Raw genomic sequence first — 21,423 nt, 5'->3', positions numbered from 1 at the left:
CCAACCAAAATGTAAAACTTCAACCTTCGCCATATCCTCTAACGGCTTCAAGTTCAAGATCCAACCAAATTCAAGCAACCAGCAACATTACCTGCGTTTTGTTGCTTGGCGAACTGAATGTTTCACGGAGGCACAGGGATTTGTGGCGGTGAAAGATGCTTTGATCCTTTATATGCGGACTCAGGGCCAGACTATTTTGCGCCCTAGGCTAGGCCAGCTACTTGCATCCACTCCCCCCCCCCCCCCCCCCCAATTTTTTTTTGTTTTGCCAACTTCGATTATTAATTCTCCCGTTTTCCTGACGATGATCAATCCATGCACCCAACGACGAAATGGCGGCAGCGTTTTGAACATGCCGGATGTGACGTATCGAGAAGGCGCATGGGAGCAGGCTACGTCCGTTTCAAACAGGATGTGACGTATGCCACGAAGCGTACATGCTCAAAATTAATCACTTACACTAAAATTGAACAATGAACTATTATATTTTCCTTTTACTAGTACCCGACTGCAAAGCCGCAATGAGCCGGCGAAGCCAAAACCTCTTGTCACTATTTTACCCATTACGATGGCATCAGTGGGTTAGGTAGTTGGTAGTAGGTAGGTGTAGTAGGTACCGTACCTGGTAAGACTTGGTGAAAGAGAAGAGCAGACAGTCCTCCCCAATACCTACATACTGTAGCGGTTACCGCTGGATGCACACAATCGCCTTGCACCGGCCAGAACACGGCCAGACGCGCCTCTCCCGGGCATGCCCGGACTCAATGTTCCTGGGCACGCCCGAACCTCCCGGGCACGCCCGGTCTCGTCTTTCCCGGGCATGCCCGCTCTCGCCTTTCCAGGGCTCGCCCAGAGCGTCCGGGCATGCCCGCTATCGCCTTTCCAGAGCTCGCCCAGAGCGTCCGGGCATGCCCGCTATCGCCTTTCCAGGGCTCGCCCAGAGCGTCCGGGCATGCCCGCTATCGCCTTTCCAGGGCTCGCCCAGAGCGTCCGGGCATGCCCGCTATCGCCTTTCCAGTGCTCGTCCAGAGCGCCCGGGCACGCCCAGCCACGACTTGCCAGGCCGCGGCCAAACACGCCCAGGCCGGTCCAGACTCGCCTTTCCAAGGCTCGCCCTTGACACCCGGGCATGCCCGGTATAGCTTATGCCGGGCAAACTTCCCGACATAAATGTGTATATATATTGCTGCCCGATAAACGGGCTTAGGAGAATACCTGAGCTGTTTTGTTTCAATAAAGCAACTCGGACGAATTCCGTCTTTGGTCGCGTCAATTCTTTCGACTCGCGTTGGAGCGCAGTTCCTTCATTGGTGACCTACCGACATGGACACGGCAGTGACGCTTAAACTGCCTACCTTCTGGGAGGCTCATGCGGCTGTTTGGTTCGCCCAGGCGGACTCCCAGTTCGCCCTGCGAGGCATCACCGCGGACGACACCCGCTTCCACCATGTTGTGGCGGCGCTCGGTTCCGCCACCGCGGCCCGCGCCTTGAGCCTCCTCGAGCACCCGCCGGCTGTTGACAAATACGACGCGCTGAAGACACTCCTCCTCGACACTTTCGCCCTCTCACCGGCAGCACGCGCACGGCACCTGCTCGACCTGCCCGAGCTCGGCGACACGCGCCCGTCCGAGCGCATGGACTATATGCTCTCGTTGCTCGGTGAGCACTCTCCGGATTTTCTGTTCCGCGAGCTGTTCCTTCGCCAGCTGCCTCACCCGGTACGCCTCGCCCTGGCTGGCACGTTGATCACGGATTCCCGCGCCCTCGCCAGGGAAGCCGATAAGATCTCCTCGGCGGGCCAGCACATCGGCGCGGTTACCTGGAGCCCGCCGCCGTCCGAGGCGACGCCCACGACGCCCGAGCGCCCTGCGCGGTTGGAGGCCGAACTGCCGGTGCAACTGGCGGCCGCCACGCCGCACCACCCGCTTCCGACACGACGGCCGGGGCCTCCACCTGACCGGGCGTGGTGTTATTACCACGCCAGGTTCGGACACAAGGCTCGGACGTGCCGGCCCCCGTGCACTTTCGGCAGGTCGGGAAACGGCCGGGCCGGCGTTCATTCCCAGCCATGAGCGCCGGCCACTCGGGCAACTTGCTGTTTATTCGGGACAAAGCGTCTGGGCGGCGTTTCCTGTGTGACACCGGCGCCCAACTGAGCGTCATACCCGCCTCCGAGCAGGACAGGCGGGACGCCGTTTGCGGCCCCTCTTTGGTCGCTGCTAATGGCTCGGCCATACGCACTTTCGGCCCACGCGTCGTCACCCTCTGCTTCGGCAGCCAGCGTTTTCAATGGACTTTTGTTACCGCCAGCGTCCCCGTGGCTTTGCTGGGCGCCGACTTCCTCTGCGCGCACGGGCTGCTGGTCGACGTCAAACGACGTCGCCTTGTCCACGCCGAGACCTTCAGCTCCCTGGCGTGCACAATGAGCAGCTCCGCGCCGACCGAACTGGCATGCGCCCTCCCGGCAGCGAACGAGTTCGCTCGCCTGCTCGCGGAATTCCCGGCCCTCACGCGGCCGACGTTTTCGGCTGTCGCGGTGCGGCACGGGATCGAGCACCACATACCCACTACGGGCCCGCCGGTCTACGCCAGGGCCCGCCGCCTCGACCCGGCCAAGCTCGCCGTGGCGAAGGCCAAGTTCGACGCGTTGGAGCACCTCGGCATTGTGCGGCGCTCCGATAGCGCGTGGGCCTCGCCACTGCACATCGTGCCAAAGCCGGGGGGTGGATGGCGCCCGTGTGGCGACTACCGCCGTCTCAACGATGCTACCACCCCCGACAGGTACCCGATCCCGCATATTCAGGACTTTTCTGCCCGTTTGGCGGGACGGGTCATCTTTTCGAAAATTGACCTGATACGGGGCTACCACCAGGTACCTGTCCGGGTGGCCGACGTCCCGAAGACGGCCGTCATCACGCCGTTCGGCCTGTTCGAATTTTTGCGGATGCCGTTTGGCCTCAAGAACGCGGCCCAGGCGTTCCAGCGCTTGATGGACGGCGTGCTGCGCGACCTGCCGTTTCTTTTCGTCTATCTGGACGATATCCTCGTCGCCAGCACGTCCCGCACCGAGCACCTCCTCCACCTCCGAACACTGTTCGGTCACCTCAGCGAGCACGGCTTAATTGTCAACCCGGTCAAATGCCACTTCGGCGCGACGACCGTTGACTTTTTGGGCCACCGCATCACCAAGACCGGGGCCGTGCCGCTGCCGACCAAGGTCGAGGCCATCACCACGTTCCCGCGTCCCCGTTCCATCAAGGCCCTCCAAGAGTTCCTCGGCATGGTGAATTTTTATCACCGATTCGTGCCCCGTGCTGCTCAGCTCATGCGGCCCCTTTACGAGGCCCTCCGGGGCAAGCCGGCCAAGCATGACATTGTTTGGTCCGCGGCCATGGACGCGGCCTTCGCCAGCGCCAAACGGGCCCTCACCGACGCAACGCTGCTGGCTCACCCGGTGCTCAACGCGCCCATCGCCCTCACTACGGACGCCTCCAACTACGCGGTGGGCGCCGTCCATGAGCAATGGGTGGACGGGGTTTGGCAGCCACTCGCTTTTTTCAGCCGGCAACTCCGGCCGAACGAGTTAAACTACAGCACGTTCGACCGCGAGCTGCTCGGGCTATTCCTGGCCGTTCGCCATTTCCGACACCTCCTGGAGGGCCGCCCGTTCACGGCTTTCGTCGACCACAAGCCGTTGGTCTACGCCATGGCTAAGGTCACGGAGCCGTGGTCGGCCCGCCAGCAGCGCCACCTCTCCGCCGTGTCGGAGTTCACCACGGACATTCGGCACGTCGCCGGCAAAGACAACGCTGTGGCCGACTGTCTTTCTCGGGCCAGCGCGAACGCGGTCCACCTCGGCGTGGACTTCGCGCTCATGGCGGCCGACCAGATCACCGACGCCTCGGTGCAGGCACTCCGTGCGGCGGACACGGGCCTCCGCCTGGCCGACATTCCCTTCGCGGGCACCGTCCTGCTCTGCGACGTCTCCCAGGGCCAGCCTCGCCCCATCGTGCCCGTTTCCTGGCGGCGCCGCATCTTCGCCTCCATCCACGGCCTTTCTCACCCGGGCCGGAAAGCTTCTCAGAAGCTGGTGTCGGCGTGTTTCGTCTGGCACGGCCTTCGACGGGACGTCCGCGATTGGACCAGCACCTGCACAGCCTGCCAACAGGCCAAGGTCCACCGACACACCCAGGCCCCGCTGGCACCTTTCACCGTGCCTGAACGACGTTTCGACCATGTCAACGTGGACCTGGTGGGCCCCCTCCCCCCATCACGGGGGTTCACACACCTGCTCACCATGGTGGACAGGACCACCAGGTGGCCGGAGGCCGTTCCCCTCGTCTCCACCACCACCGCCGACGTGGCGCAGGCTTTCATCGCCACCTGGGTCGCCCGCTTCGGCGCACCGGCGGACATCTCGTCAGACCGCGGACCGCAGTTCACCTCCGAGCTGTGGGGCGCGGTCGCCCGTTCGTTGGGGGTCATGCTGCACCGCACCACGGCCTACCACCCCCAAGCCAACGGGTTGTGTGAGCGGTTTCACCGCTCCATGAAGGCCGCACTCATGGCCGGCCTTCAGGACGACGGTTGGGCCGACCGGCTGCCGTGGGTCCTTTTGGGCCTTCGCACGGCCCCCAAGGAAGACCTCCAGGCGTCCGCCGCCGAGCTCGTCTACGGCCAGCCGCTCCGCGTCCCGGGCGAATTCGTGCCCGACGCTACCAGTCCCTGGTCCGCCGCTCGCCAGCGCTCGGACCTCCAGGAGGCCGCCCGACGATTTGCCCCCGTGCCGACGTCCCGCCACGGTGGCCCCCAGTCGTACGTCCCCCCGGCGCTTCGCACAGCGGAGTACGTCTTTGTGCGTCATGACGCGCACCGGGGGCCACTCCGGCCGCCGTACGACGGGCCCTTCCGGGTCCTGCGTCCTGCGACGGGGCGACAAGTCTTTCATCGTCGACTTCGGCGGCCGGCCGGACCGGATTTCGGTGGACCGCCTCAAACCAGCGCACGTGGACGTCGACCGACCACCACGGTTGGCCCTTCCTCCGCGGCGAGGCCGCCCCCCGTCCACAGTTCCCCCCGCTCGACCACCCACCACCACGTCGGACCCCTCCCCACGACCCTCCAGGGGTCGCTTCGGCCGGGTCATCCGGACCCCCCTTAAATTGACCCTGCCGGTGCAGGTCGATTCTGGAGGGGCGTGTGTAGCGGTTACCGCTGGATGCACACAATCGCCTTGCACCGGCCAGAACACGGCCAGACGTGCCTCTCCCGGGCATGCCCGGACTCACTGTTCCTGGGCACGCCCGAACCTCCCGGGCACGCCCGGTCTCGTCTTTCCCAGGCATGCCCGCTATCGCCTTTCCAGGGCTCACCCAGAGCGTCCGGGCATGCCCGCTATCGCCTTTCCAGTGCTCGTCCAGAGCGCCCGGGCACGCCCAGCCTCGACTTGCCAGGCCGCAGCCAAACACACCCGGGCAGGTCCAGACTCGCCTTTCCAAGGCTCGCCCTTGACACCCGGGCATGCCCGGTATAGCTTTTGCCGGGCAAACTTCCCGATATAAATGTGTATATATATTGCTGCCCGATAAACGGGCTTAGGAGAATACCTGAGCTGTTTTGTTTCAATAAAGCAACTCGGACGAATTCCGTCTTTGGTCGCGTCAATTCCTTCGACTCGCGTTGGAGCGCAGTTCCTTCAATACAATAAATGTCACAAGAAACTTAAGGAAGTAACTATACGATGTGCTAGCTTAGGGCCTATTTTAAGAAATTTTAACTGGGTTTAATATACGTTTTCACAGTATGTGTGTAGTCTTCTAACTTTAGTCGCTGTCAGGACTGGTTCTCTCCGGGCACTGTGGCTTCCTCCACCAGAAGAAGTTAGCTTGCAGTAAGATCAGTGCCGACAGATCAGACGATAGCACTGTTTCAACGGCAATGTGTGACTGTCGTTAATCAAACCGTGTCGATGGCGCTGATTGGCTGACCTAAGCTGATCGCTGATGGGTCAGCTCACAAAATTTCACAAATTCAGACCTAAAATGACACCATTTGCATTCTGGATGAGATTAAAATTGATAAAATTTACTTCTTGATTAATTCGGTGAATTCCGTCTCAACTTCGGATATTTCCGGCCGTGAAAAACTATCCACTACGGCCGCGAGATTTCTAAAAAATAATTCTTCGTCAATTTTAGAATATTTGACGCTGTTTTCAGCCTCCGAAACGTGTAAAAAGATTTTTTGATGTATTTTTTCAAATGATCGAATCTCATTGGTTCCGGTGTTTGGTGACGATTTTCGCTGAAGATAACGAGGTTGGTCTTAAAGTATTTTAATTACAAATTAGAGGTGCATAAGATTGTGACTCAAACAAAGACGGGTGAAACAAACTCCTGTTGAACTTTTTCACAATTTTGTTATGCATACTTCCGCATCCGGAAGATGGCGGCCTCCATTGAGTAATTTGGTTTTTGAAATATTTTTTCAAATGCTCGAATCTCATTGGTTCCGGTGTTTGGTGACGATTTTCGTTTAAGATAACCAGGCCCGTGCGGGCCGAGGTTGGTCTTAAAGTATTTTAATTACAAATTGGAGGTGCATAGGATTGTGAATCAAACAAAGACGGGTGAAACAAACTCCTTTGGAACTTTTTCAAATTTGTTATGCATACTTCCGCATCCGCAAGATGGCGGCCTCCATTGAGCGATTTGGTGCGTCAAAGCTTCGAAATTCTCAAGCCAAGGGATTCAGCATAATCTGTTTTTTCAACATAATACGTACACGTTCATTGACAACACCGGCTTCGCCAGCTATTATGTTTTTTCTTAAAACAATAATTTGTATAAAACTGTGATCCTTTAAGGTTCAGTAATGCGCCTCTCTGATGTCTGCGCCCTAGGCGGCTGCCTAGTTGGCCTAATGGTAGCGCCGGCCTTGTATGCGGTGTATAATCAATAAAAAATCTTCTAGACTGAACTTAGTAACGGTGGAGGAAAGATGTTAAACAAAACACAAGGACATTTTAAAAATCCAACCAAAATTTAAAACTTCAACCTTCGCCATATCCTCTAACGGCTTCAAGTTCCAACCAAATTCAAGCAACCAGCAACATTACCTGCGTTTTGTTGCTTGGCGAACTGAATGTTTCACGGCGGCGTTGTGCAATATCAGCACACCCAACTGGAGGGGAAGAAGGAGCTGCCTGCAGCGTGACGGTGGCACAGGAAGCAGCGGGTCGAGACAGTGTGGTTGGAAGAGCGGTGGTGGCAGAGCGTAATGGAGGGCGACACTGAGAACAGGGGCAACTCGCGGTCGGCCCGACAGACGCTGATCCTCCGACGGGCCACGACTGTGATTTCGGTAGTGGATGTGGTGGTAGAAGAGCAGGTGCACCTCCTGGGCCACCTCCAACAACTAGTAAAGGATACGGCGCATCGAGTCGACGCCGAAGGCGTGAGCGACGACCCATTCCCCCACCGGCAGCCGATGTTGCCCCACGCGGTACTCGCTCTACCTGGCACATCGCTGTAAAATCCAACACCACCGGAAGACCAAGAGGGGCCAGGTCAAGCCAAGGGTGCTGCTTTTCATAGGCATTTTGAACAGCCACCGTCACTTCAACAGGATATGGGGTCCAACGACCTCCAGGAGCCTCCCATTCCCACACAACGCCTCGCCCAGGTGCTGACGCTGGTTCAAACAGTGAGCGGCGCACGGGTCGCATGGTTCCTGGTGGGAAATATAGATAAAGTAATACGGTGAATGTGGGTAGAGGAAACAGGTCACAAAACAAAACAAAGGCTCTCTCTCATTGTACAGTACTGGACAAAAAACCTGAAGATTACCTATGAGAAGGAACCTTTGTAATAATAAAGGTTGTTTGTTGTTGACAATAAAGTATCATGGAACAAGAAAGTAAATTATATGAGTCACGTTACATATCACAAATCTGTCTGCAGTTTCCTCCCAACAAATGTACAAGGAGGTATTGTCTGACAGGTGGGTATGGAAAACAAGTGGATCAAGCTGCAGGTGTGGTGGCGGGGAGGAGGAGGAATAGGGGTCAGCAATGAAGTTCAGAATTCCAAATGGAATGCACAATTTACGTACACTATTAAAAGTGTTGGTAGGTGTGAAAAGTGTTGATGGAAGGTCGGCCCAACCCGTTGGGGCCGAGGGAAGGGGGTTGAAACCACATCAGCAAGTCAAAATAACCAGTTGAACAGCGACAGTGAGAGTGAGGGAGAGAGAGAGGGAGAGAGGGGGGGGGGAGAGAGAGGGAGAGGGAGAGAGAGAGGGAGGGGGGGAGAGAGACGGAGAGAGAGAGGGAGTGAGAGGGGGGGAGAGAGAGGGAGTGAGAGGGAGTGAGAGGGCGAGAGAGAGAGTGGGGGAGAAAGAGAGAGGGGGAGAGAGAGGGAGGGAGAGAGACGGAGAGAGAGGGAGTGAGAGAGGGAGTGAGAGGGGGAGAGAGAGGGAGAGGGAGGGAGAGAGAGAGAGAGGGAGGGAGGGTGAGAGAGGGAGAGAGGGAGAGGGAGAAATAGAGGGGGGGGGGGGGGGGGAAGAGAGAGAAAAACAATTGAAGAAAAACTAAAACAGCACTAGGTAGATCGCATACCTCCACCAGACTGAGCAGTTTATGTTTTGTATCCTACTGGTAGACCAGATCCGGATCTGGACCCGAACTTTAATCTTATCGGCTTGTTCTTGTCGCTTAACCAATCCATCCATCTACTTTTGTCATAATCCCTCCACAACTTTTTGAAATATCATGCTACATAACGTTTTTGGCCCCATCTCCCAATTTGGAAGAATCACTTGGAAATTAAAAAAGTTATCGGATCCGGATCTTCGCCAAGGTCGAACCATTTCATACTCATCTCACACCCAACCTGTCCACCAAGATTTGTCCGAATCAGTCCATAACTTTTTTTAAAAGATATCCTGCTCACCGAGAAGCAGACAGACAGACAAAGCCAGACAAGCAGGGGTGAAAACATAACCTCTGTCCACCTTCAGTTCCAGGGGTAATAACGAGATTAGAAACCGACAAAGCGTAAAAACACACCCTGCCTGAAAAGCGACTCATTCTCTGGTTTCTCGTTACTAAATACGAGGCAATTCAAGCAATGCTGCAGGATTCAGCCTTGGACATTTAAAGGGCACCCTCACTAATGGAGCCCAATGCTGTTAAAGTGTCTCCCACAGATGTAGGGAAAGGTCACAGGGCCTGCTCTTTGTTTACCCAGGTCGTTCCTGCCGTATATCTTCATAGTCCGCCTCCACTAGGAGAGCAAAAAAAAGAAAAAAGAAGTTGAAACAAGTGGGCTGGGGAACGACAGTACATAAAACAATTACAAGGAGGACAGTGGGAGGTGAGGGTGTCATGTGCCTCCCACCCAAAACTATGCGGACAATGTGAGTGAGCAGTGGGAAAGAGCTCGATTTGGAGGAATAGCAAAAACTGAAGTGCCAACAGTCTCTCGAGTGAATAGGCCAACTCCGTCAGTGCCCATCCCTCTCCCCACAGCCCATCCAAAATGAACATAGTGCACGAGCTGGGTGTGCCACGTACACCAGGCTTGTTTCCGCTGTTTGTTTCTGATACTCGCTGTACCAGTCATGGTTCTCTTTGACTGGAGGAAGGAATCGGTACTAAGTCCACTACTATTTGTAGCTGTGATGGAGGTGCTGGCTCAGAATGTAAAGGAGGGTTTACCGTGGGAGTTGTTGTATGCAGATGATCTGGTGTTGATTGCGGAAAGTATGGATGGACTGAAGGAAAAGATGAACAAGTGGAAGGAATGTATGGAGACAAAAGGTCTGAAGGTGAATATCGGAAAGACGAAGGTGATGGCAAGTGGTAAAGCATGTGGTGAGGTGGAAAGAACTGGGAAGTGGCCCTGTGCTGTGTGCAGGAAGGGTGTCGGAGTGAACTCCATTCAATGTACAATGTGCGCTGAGTGGGTTCATCAAAAATGTAGTGGTCTGAGAGGGTCATTAACCAGTGTGGCAGCTGCATTCAAATGTAAGGTGTGCACAGAGGGAGCTGCAGATGGAGGAAATGTTGAGTTGGATCTTGGAGACGGCGTGAAGCTGGAAGGTGTGAAAACATTTTGCTACCTCGGAGACATGCTGAATGGAGAAGGTGGATCAGACTCGGCAACGGTTGCTCGAGTGAGATGTGCATGGAAGAAGTTTCGGGAACTGAGTGGCGTGCTGATGAGGAGGGGAGTGTCATTGAAGCTGAAGGGAAAGGTGTATGCTGCATGTGTGAGAAGTGTTATGATTTATGGGAGCGAGACGTGGGTAATGAACGTAGAGCAGCAACGAAGGCTGGAAAGGGTGCAAATGCGAATGGTTCGGTGGATGTGCGGAGTATCGTTGAGAGAGAGGAAGACAAATGATGAATTGCGAAAGATGATGGGAATAGAGCCTGTGATTGATGCTGCAAAGAGAAACAGGTTGAGATGGTTTGGTCATGTGTTGAGGAAGGATGAAAGTGACTGGTTGGGAAGATTGATGGAAATGAATGTAGAAGGAAGTAGAGGACGGGGAAGACCGAGAAAGACTTGGCTAAAGATGGTGGAAGAAGAAATGCGGGCAAGGGGGTTAACAAGGAGAGATGCAGAAAATAGGGCAAAATGGAGAAGATTGTCATGGGGACCGCAAGGCTAACCCCCGCTCTAGCAGGGAAAATGGCCTTAAAATGCATGTTGTTGTTGTTGCTGTACCAATCTTTACCAGGACTACCCTTTCCCAATGGTTGTGCGACATAGAGGAATAAAAAAAGAGTGGAGCTGTGCAGAAAGCCTGGATTTGGGGACTTTATCCAGGAGAGGGTTAATGGAAGAACATGCGTATCCTGGAGGAGCTGGGGAAGGTTGGAGAGCTGAGAGATTAGGGGTAGGAGAGGTGAGACAAGGAACATTTCTCCAAACATGAAAAGCCATCCCAAAACAGGTCGTGTGTATTGTCTTTAGCACCTTTTCCACAAATAATACGACCAGCAACCTTTTAGGAACAAAAAATAAACAACACTATTATAATTGCTGCAGCAACACGAAACATGAAACTTGTGTTCATTTAATATTCTCTGCATTATTTATTTCACTTTGATGCTCTTGGCAGTCATTCCTTGGCAGTCTTTTGAGGAAAAGTTACCAAAGTATAATTTTTTTTTACTGTATATGGAATTGTGTTTCGGCAACTATGCTAATGTCATTATGAATATCATGAGAAGAAATAGAAGGTTTTTTGGAAAAGTGATGCAATTTGCTGCTGTTACTGTTTGTGACCTTCTCTTCTTCCCATGCCCATTTCCGTGTAAATGGCAAAACATTTTGAAGGAAGCTATTGGGGGCTATCATGTATCCTGCAGGCAGAATTTGGAGCCTCCTCACTCCACCCAATATGGTTCAAACATTTCCCAATCTCGCTCGCGTAATGGTTAGAAGCATCCCCTCTGAGTCTGGGAGGATGGCAGTTCAAACTCAGGGCGAGTCATTCCAAAGATAAAAAAGGTCCTGCCAGGAGTTGGCAACCATTGCAAGGAGGCCACCCCCCTTAAATTGACCTGCTGAGAGCAGAGAAAAAAGCGACGTCATAAAAGATGGGGTCTTTATTACCCCAAGTGCCCTGGGAAGTCACATCACTTCGTACAAGCTCAGTGTCTATGTTCATTACATCACTTCCTACAAGCTCAGTGTCTATGTTCATTACATCACTTCCTACAAGCTGAGCGTCTATAATCGTTACATCACTTCCTACAAGCTCAGCGTCTATAATCGTTACATCACTTCCTACAAGCTCAGTGTCTATGTTCATTACATCACTTCCTACAAGCTCAGCGTCTATAATCGTTACATCACTTCCTACAAGCTCAGTGTCTATGTTCATTACATCACTTCCTACAAGCTCAGTGTCTATGTTCATTACATCACTTCCTACAAGATCAGCGTCTATAATCGTTACCTCACTTCCGACAAGCTCAGTGTCTATGTTCATTACATCACTTCCTACAAGCTCAGTGTCTATGTTCATTACATCACTTCCTACAAGCTCAGTGTCTATGTTCATTACATCACTTCCTACAAGCTCAGCGTCTATAATCGTTACATCACTTCCTACAAGCTCAGTGTCTATGTTCATTACATCACTTCCTACAAGCTCAGTGTCTATGTTCATTACATCACTTCCTACAAGCTCAGTGTCTATGTTCATTACATCACTTCCTACAAGCTCAGCGTCTATAATCGTTACATCACTTCCTACAAGCTCAGTGTCTATGTTCATTACATCACTTCCTACAAGCTCAGTGTCTATGTTCATTACATCACTTCCTACAGGCTCAGCGTCTATAATCGTTACATCACTTCCTACAAGCTCAGTGTCTATGTTCATTACATCACTTCCTACAAGCTCAGTGTCTATGTTCATTACATCACTTCCTACAAGCTCAGTGTCTATGTTCATTACATCACTTCCTACAAGCTCAGCGTCTATAATCGTTACATCACTTCCTACAAGCTCAGTGTCTATGTTCATTACATCACTTCCTACAAGCTCAGTGTCTATGTTCATTACATCACTTCCTACAAGCTCAGTGTCTATGTTCATTACATCACTTCCTACAAGCTCAGCGTCTATAATCGTTACATCACTTCCTACAAGCTCAGTGTCTATGTTCATTACATCACTTCCTACAAGCTCAGTGTCTATGTTCATTACATCACTTCCTACAAGCTCAGTGTCTATAATCGTTACATCACTTCCTACAAGCTCAGTGTCTATGTTCATTACATCACTTCCTACAAGCTCAGTGTCTATGTTCATTACATCACTTCCTACAAGCTCAGTGTCTATGTTCATTACATCACTTCCTACAAGCTCAGCGTCTATAATCGTTACATCACTTCCTACAAGCTCAGTGTCTATGTTCATTACATCACTTCCTACAAGCTCAGCGTCTATGTTCGTTACATCACTTCCTACAAGCTCAGCGTCTATGTTCGTTACATCACTTCCTACAAGCTCAGCGTCTATGTTCGTTACATCACTTCCTACTCGCTCAGCATCTATGTTCGTTACATCACTTCCTACAAGCTCAGTGTCGATGTTCGTTTCATCACTTCCTACAAGCTCAGTGTCTATGTTCGTTTCATCACTTCCTACTAGCTCAGCGTCTATGTTAGTTACATCACTTCATACAAGCTCTGCGACTATGTTCATTACATCACTTCCTACAAGCTCAGCATCTGTTCGTTTCATCACTTCCTACAGGCTCAGTGTCTATGTTCGTTACATCACTTCCTACAAGCTCAGCGTCTATGTTCGTCCGAAATCAGGTCCGGTGTTGTTTCATGTATATGTCTACGTGTGTGCGCCAATTGTGTTGCAGTTCATCCACGATCCTTAAACCATGTAAACAACAACAAAAATAACCCCCCCCCCCCCCCCCCGCCTCCCACAACCCCACCAGTTTCATAAATCTTGCTTTGTTTGTTGTTTGACTTCATAAATCCTGCCGGTGTACACCGTAGGGGACTATAGGTTTGCACTCCGTCCCTCTGTCTGTCCGTCTGTCGGTCTGTCAGTCCGTCACGCAAAGAACAGCTTTCCGGCCTTTTTTTCTAAACTCTTGATGCTAATGATTTCAAACTTGGTACATGGTTTCCTCATGATATGTTACAGATCAAGTTCGAACTTCACGACGTTTCGATCAGTTTTGACAAAGTTATGGCACTTTGAACTTTGGGAATTTCCCCAACAGTTTTCCGGACTATAATTTGGTGTGCGGTAAGTCAAAGCTGTTAATATTCCTTGTGTACAATATGCTGTAGAGAAGCATCAAGTCAAAAAAGTTTTCACTGAATTTTGTTTCCATTAACACAATTCTTCATATCAGGCAAGAATACATTGAATTCACATAGTTTACCAATAAATCAACAATACATCTAGGGAGGTTGGAGTGTCACTTTACCATATGTTTCTGTGCGTATAAATTTATTGAGTACTTCTTTAAATATGTATCTGATACTCTGCCCTCTTGGCAGTATATACAGTATGCGTCAGAAGTAACCTAGCTTCCACGGTCCGCGGACACTGTCCTTCCTGACACGGATCGCACGAGGCTGATCAGGATAACCCAGTCTCACATCATCCGTGCCCATCCGCGCCCATGTCCGCGCCCACCATCCGCGCCCATGTCCGTGCCCACCATTCACGCCCATGTCCGCGCCCACCATCCATGCCCATGTCCGCGCCCACCATCTGCGCCCATGTCTGTGCCCACCATCCACGCCCATGTCCATGCCCACCATCCGTGCCCATCATCCGCGCCCATGTCCGCGCCCACCATCCGTGCCCATGTCCGCACCCACCATCCGCGCCCACCATCCGCGCCCATCATCCGTGCCCATGGCCGCACCCACCATCCACGCCCACCATCCATGCCCATGTCCGCGCCCACCATCTGCGCCCATGTCCGTGCCCACCATCCGTGCCCATGTCCGCACCCACCATCCGTGCCCACCATCCGTGCCCACCATCCGCGCCCATCATCCGTGCCCATGTCCACGCCCACCATCCGTGCCCACCATCCACGCCCACCATCCGCGCCCATCATCCGCGCCCACCATCCACGCCCATGTCCACGCCCACCATCCGCGCCCATGTCTGCGCCCACCATCCGTGCCCACCATCCACGCCCACCATCCATGCCCATGTCCGCGACCACCATCCGCGCCCATGTCCGCGCCCACTATCCGCGCCCACCATCTGTGCCCATGTCCGCGCCCACCATCCACGCCCACCATCCGCGCCCATGTCCGTGCCCACCATCCGCGCCCATCATCCACGCCCATGTCCGCACCCACCATCCGCGCCCATCATCCGTGCCCATGGCCGCGCCCACCATCCGCGCCCATCATCCGCGCTCATGTCCGCGCCCACCATCCGCGCCCATCATCCGCACGCATGTCCGCCAGATTTCTCCAGTGGCAGTTATCGTGCAAACTTCAATAGCCCTGACATAATTTCATTTCCTTTTATTTCAACGAGGCAGCTTACAACAAAATATTTAGGAATGATATTATGCACAAATTGTGGAAAAATAATAACTTACTTATTGTAATCCAATAAAGCTTTAGTGAGACTGGAAACAAAGGTGTTTGTACTATACCAGTGACATGATGAAGGCAAAAAAGACAAGATGTAAATTTCCAATGACATTACAACTTTTTAAAAAGATCGTTAGTATTTTAAGGACATATTTTGTGTGTAAAGCGCCACTCCACATCTGATCAAGTTGATAATGTTTTATTGTAGAATCTTAAAATCTTATTTTATGAATTGTTACTTCACATCTAACAATAGCTATAATATTAAAGTAGGCCCTATGTTATGGTATGACTGATGCTCTTATTACATTGCATAGAGTGCGCTGTTCGTTATAAAGGAAGTTTTTAGTGTGATAAGTTAGATATAGCTTCTTCGCATAAAATGTTTTGCCATTTGTAGGCAATACCTAATTAGAATACATTATCATAGAGTGCTAAACCGCCTTTAGTGAATAGCACCCCATGATTAGCCCTGTACATAATACTGTCTTCTATGACAGTGCTACCCAATGCCGGTAGGGGACATGTATTGCACCGCAATACTCAGAATGCTTGTTTATTTGGCATTATCACCCTGAGCGCATTAAATGCACAACCATTGGGAATTTGGAGCCAACGTCTTTAAGAGGCCATCTCAAATCTACAGCCGTGTCGTGTCGCCATGGGTTCAATCGCTTGGCTATTCAAAACGATTCACAATGGATGGCCGGTTGTAGCGACAGACCCTCGTTAAAGTTTTCTGTACGGAGAAAACCGAAGGAAAGACGTGTAGTCTCTTTTGACGGCCGTCACTAAATTGGGGGAGCGTGCGGGTGGCAGATTTGACCGCTTGACCACCTGGCAGTCTACCTTTGTTTGTCAGGATTTAAATCAGGACACTGATCCGAATCCGGCAACAGTTACAATATATGTGTAGTAGTAGTTCCTCATATATTGTAAATATATAGTATATATAGTTTGTGTCATGGTTAATAATCCCCCTCTGTCTGCAGCAGGGTTTAGTAAACCACTTGCATTGGGGTAGGGGTGGAGTGGTTGCGTTCACGACCTGACCCAAGGTACTCCCAACACGTATGCAAAATTTGGTGGAGATCAGCTCAGCCATGTTCTTCATATGATTTTCAGATTTACACACACTTACCTTCTTTAATATTTAGGAAAAGTTATCATAATATATGTATATGTAGTGCAGTACTTTTTAATTAATTTAATTTATTTGTAGACATTATTACAGTCATTGCAATCTGTTTTTTTTTCATTGTTTTGATTTTCATTTTATTGAAGCGCGGTGCTACGCGCGCGACTTGCTACCAAGGAGGAAGCGGGCAACGCGGTTAAACAAAAGTGTCTTTATTGACAAGAGGTCACTGTAGCACTGGCGCGCTCCGGGCTGCACGCCCAGTGTATATCCTGAGGCCACACCTACCCCTCGGGCGTGGCCGCCGCCCACTTGGTGCGAGGAATGATGTCACCACGCCAGTGGGCTTTCGTGTCCGCCACACGCGCCCCCCCAGAATTCCCGCGCACCTGGAGGGCCAGTTTGCGGGGCAAACGGATGACCTGGCCGAAGCGCCCTCTGGCGACCGGCGGCGTCCGGGGTGCAGGGATGCCAGCTGGGATGCCTCCGGCTGTACCCGGGATGTGTGCCAGACCGGGGGGCGGCGTGCCGGCGGTGCTGGGCGGTGCCGGGGGTCCGTCCGCCGGGGGGCGGCCCCGACGCGGGGGCCGAGCCACCGGCGGCGGGTGGTCCACGTCGAGGTGGGCCGGCTTGAGTCGATCCACCGAGACGCGGTCGGGAGTACCGCCGATGTCCAAGGTGAAGTATTTCACCCCGGTCTCCAGCACGCGGAAAGGCCCGTCATACGGGGGCCGCAGTGGTGTCCGGTGGGCGTCGTGCCGGACGAAGACATACTCCGCGGTGCGAAGCTCCGGGGCGACGTGCGTGGGTGGGTGCCCGTGGTGCGCCGTCGGCACCGGGGCGAACCTCCGGGCGGTCTCCTGTAGCGCGGAGCGCTCCTGCGCCACGAACCAAGGTGCCGTGGGGTCGGGGAGGAACTCGCCCGGCACCCACAGCGGTTGTCCAAAGACCAACTCCGCCGCGGATGCACGCAGGTCCTCTTTGGGCGCCGTCCGGAGGCCCAGCAGGACCCAGGGGAGCCTGTCGACCCAGCCGCCGTCGCGGAGGGTGGCCCAGAGCGCGGCCTTCAACGAGCGGTGGAACCGCTCGCACAGGCCGTTAGCCTGGGGGTGGTAGGTCGTGGTGCGGTGCAGCTGGACACCGAGCCCCCGCGCGACCGCCCCCCAGAGCTCCGAGGTGAACTGGGGGCTGCGGTCGGACGAAATGTCCGAGGGGGCGCCGAACCGGGCGACCCAGGTGGCGATGAACGCCTGTGCGACGTCCGCCGCCGTCGTTGACGCCAAAGGCACGGCCTCCGGCCACCGGGTGGTGCGGTCCATCATGGTCAGGACGTGGGTGAAACCCCGCGAGGGGGGCAGAGGTCCCACCAGGTCCACGTGAACGTGGTCAAACCGACGTTCCGGCACCGCAAACGGGGCCAATGGGGCCTGGGTGTGTCGGTGCACCTTCGCGCGCTGGCACGCGAAGCACGTCCTGGCCCAGCCGCGGACGGCCTTCCGGAGGCCATGCCAGACAAACTTGTCGGCGATCAACCTCTGGGAGGCCCTCGTGCCCGGGTGGGACAGGCCGTGGATGGAGTCGAAAATCCGGCGCTGCCAGCCCGCGGGCACGATGGGGCGAGGCCGCCCAAGGGAGACGTCGCACATGAGGGCCGTGCCCGCACTGTTGAATGGCACCTCAGTGACGCGGAGGCCCGTAACGGCGGTCCGCAAGGCCTGGACGTCGGGGTCGGCGGCCTGGTCCGCCGCCATCCGGGCATAGTCGATGCCGAGGTGGACCACGTGGGCAACGGACCAGGAAAGGCAATCCGCCACCGGGTTGTCCTTCCCCGCGACGTGCCGGATGTCCGTCGTGTATTCGGACACGGCCGAGAGGTGACGCTGCTTCCGGGCCGACCACGGCTCGGCGACCTTGCCCATCGCGAACACCAGTGGCTTGTGGTCGACGAAGGCCGTGAACGCACGGCCCTCGAGCAGATGGCGGAAGTGCCTGACCGCGAGGTGGAGCCCGAGCAACTCACGGTCGAAGGTACTGTACCAGCGTTCGGGCGGGCGAAGCTGCCGGCTGAAGAACGCCAGCGGTTGCCAAGCTCCACGCACCCATTGCTCGTGCACTGCGCCCACCGCGTAGTCCGAGGCGTCGGTGGTGAGGGCGATCGGTGCATCGGGCGCGCAGGCATGGTGGCGTTAGCCAAGGCGAGCTTCGCGCCCACGAATGCCGCGTCCATCTGCTCGGTCCAGGTGACGTCACCTTTGCCCGGCTTCCCTCGGAGGGCCTCGTGCAAGGGGCGCAGGAGCTGGGCGATGCGGGGCAGGAAACGGTGGTAAAAGTTTACCATGCCCAGGAACTCCTGGAGCCCCCTGATCGTGCGGGGGCGCGGAAAACCCCTTCACCGCCTCCACCTTGGCCGGTAGGGGGACGGCCCCGTGCCTGGTGACGCGGTGCCCCAAAAAGTCGATTTCGGCGACACCGAACCGGCACTTGGCGGAGTTCACGATCAGGCCGTGCTGGCCCAGACGTTCAAAGAGCGTGCGGAGATGGTGTAGGTGCTCTTCGCGGGACGCTCTTGCGACGAGGATGTCATCCAGATAGACGTAGACGAAATCCAAGTCGCGCAAGATGCTGTCCATGAGGCGCTGGAACGCCTGAGCCGCATTCTTCAAACCGAAGGGCATCCGAAGAAATTCGAAAAGCCCGAACAGCGTGATGACAGCCGTCTTCGGGATGTCCTCCGGCCTGACTGGGACCTGGTGGTAACCGCGTATGAGGTCCACCTTCGAGAATAAGGACATTTTCGCCAAGCGGGCGGAAAAGTCCTGAATATGGGGGACGGGGTAGCGGTCGGGGGTGGTGGCATCGTTGAGACGGCGGTAGTCCCCGCATGGTCGCCATCCCCCGCCGGGCTTGGGCACGATGTGGAGCGGCGATGCCCAAGCGCTTTCGGAGCGCCACACGATGCCGAGCCGCTCCAGTGTAGCAAACTCCGCTTTAGCTACCGCGAGCTTCGTCGGCTCGAGGCGGCGTGCCCGGGCGTAGACCGGTGGCCCGGCGGTGGGGATGTGATGTTCCACCCCGTGCTTGACGGTCCCCGCCGAGAAGGTGGGCCTCGTGAGGGCCGGGAAACGGGCAAGGAGGCGGGTGAATTCGTCCGCTGCCGGAAGCGTGCAGATGAACCTGGCCGGAACCGAACCGCTCAGCAAGCCGCTCGGCGAGCCGCTCGATGAGCCGCTCCGTGAGCTGCTCAACGAGGCGGGCAACGCGCAAGCGAGCGAGCTGAACGTCTCAGCCTGGACAAGCCTTCTGTGCTTGACGTCGACCAACAGGCCATTGGCACAGAGGAAGTCCGCGCCGAGCAGTGCCATAGGCACGTCAGCAGTGACGAACGACCATCGGAAAACCTGCCCTCCGAACCGCAGAGAAAGGCAGCGTTTTCCGTACGTGCGAATGGGCGTACCGTTGGCAGCAAGCAGCGCGGGGCCCCGGCCCGCGGACTGCTTGTCGGACGTACCGGCGGGAACGACACTCACCTGCGCTCCCGTGTCGCACAGGTAACGGCGCCCGGATAAGGTGTCCGTTATGTATAGGAGGCTGTTTAATTGGCCGGCGCTCAGTGCCACTACCGAGGGCCGGCCCGGGCATTTCCCGACCTGCCGAATGAGCACGGCGGGCGACATTGCCGAGCCTCGTGGCCGAACCTAGCGTGGAAATGGCACCAGGTTTGCGGCGAAACCAGAGGCTGCGGTTTCCGTGGTGGTGGTGGGCGGGGCGTGGCGGCCGCCACGAGGCGCCCCTCGGAGCAGTGGTGGGCACCCGCAGGAGGTTCGGGCTCGGGAGCCGCTACGGCCGCACCGAAACTCGCCTGCGTGTCCAAAGCCGCGTAGAACTTGTCGGCCTCGGCCGCGAACGCACGGGGTTCCGTTGTCGCGGAACCGGCCAACGCGAGGCGGACTCGTGCCGGCAGCTGGCGTCGAAATAACGCCCGGAATAGAGCGTTCGGGGTTTCGTCGCCCATGAGCGACAGCATATGGTCCATTCGGACAGACGGTCGCGTGTCACCGAGCTCGGGGAGGTCCAAGAGGCGATCGGCCCGTGCATCCACCGTGAGGCCGAACGTGGCGAGGAGGAGATGCTTGATCGCCTCGTACCTGTCGTCGGCCGATGGGTTCCTCAGGACCGACACGACGCGGGCGGCCGTGCCGGCCCCGAGGGAGGCGACCACGTGGCAGTAGCGTGTCTCGTCCGCCGTGATGCGTCGAAGCCTGAACTGGGCTTCGGCCTGCAGGAACCAGATCTCCGCCTGAGCTTCCCAGAACTCGGGGAGCTTTATCCCTACCGCGTTGGTTGCCATGGCTGTGGCGGGTTCGGGTGGTCAGTGACGGCTGACCAGAACGTCTGAGTCACCAATGAAGCGCGGTGCTACGCGCGCGACTTGCTACCAAGGAGGAAGCGGACAACACGGTTAAACAAAAGTGTCTTTATTGAAAAGAGGTCACTGTAGCACTGGCGCGCTCCGGGCTGCGCGCCCAGTGTATATCCCGAGGCCACGCCTACCCCTCGGGCGTGGCCGCCGCCCACTTGGTGCGCGGAATGATGTCACCACGCCAGTGGGCTTTTGTGTCCGCCACATTATACTGTAAATCATTCACAATTCAGCTTCTGGCTGCAATGATTTGATAATAAAACCATGAATTGAATTGATGCTAGCAGGTGTACCCGGCATTGCTCGGTGCTGTTATAATCCTGTTGGCATTTTGAAGTGATTGGTTGGACAGAAGACAATGTGTCCATGTGGCGGATAGAAGTTGTTGGTTCCGAATCGTGTAACAATAGCTGTAATGGGATGCGACACACACACACACACACACACACACACACACACACACACACACACACACACACACACACACACACACACACACACACACACACCACACACACACGTCAGCATCAGCTATTCCGAAAAAGTAACATAATTTTAAGGATTGCTGTAAATGATGTTAATTTCACAACATCCCATATTCAACTGTATTGTCCCCCGTCGCACCGCGGAGCGAAAGGGGGACTATGGTTTTCCCCTCCGTCCGTGTGTCCGTCCGTCCGTGCGTGCGTGCTTGCGGGCGTAAGTGAAGGAACGCATTCGAATTTGGTGTGTGGGTGCAACCCAC

At 55.0% G+C, this 21,423-nt stretch overlaps 1 protein-coding gene across 2 annotated transcripts in view; it reads right to left on the bottom strand.

Annotated features, from left to right (window-relative positions):
- LOC137439934 (E3 ubiquitin-protein ligase DTX1) overlaps positions 1–21,423 on the bottom strand; it is a 159,481-nt gene that overhangs the window by 81,140 nt on the left and 56,918 nt on the right. For both annotated transcript variants that reach the window (XM_078768337.1, XM_078768336.1), the window contains exon 2: positions 7,119–7,732. In XM_078768337.1, the coding sequence (XP_078624463.1) occupies positions 7,119–7,732 (614 nt within the window). The remainder of the gene's footprint in view (positions 1–7,118; positions 7,733–21,423) is intronic.

This window comes from Myxine glutinosa, chromosome 14 (assembly GCF_964187855.1).
Source record: "Myxine glutinosa chromosome 14, kmMyxGlut1.1, whole genome shotgun sequence".
Lineage (NCBI taxonomy): Eukaryota > Metazoa > Chordata > Myxini > Myxiniformes > Myxinidae > Myxine > Myxine glutinosa.
The sequence above is the reverse complement of the archived record's forward strand: the minus strand, read 5'-3'. Positions and strand labels throughout refer to the sequence as shown.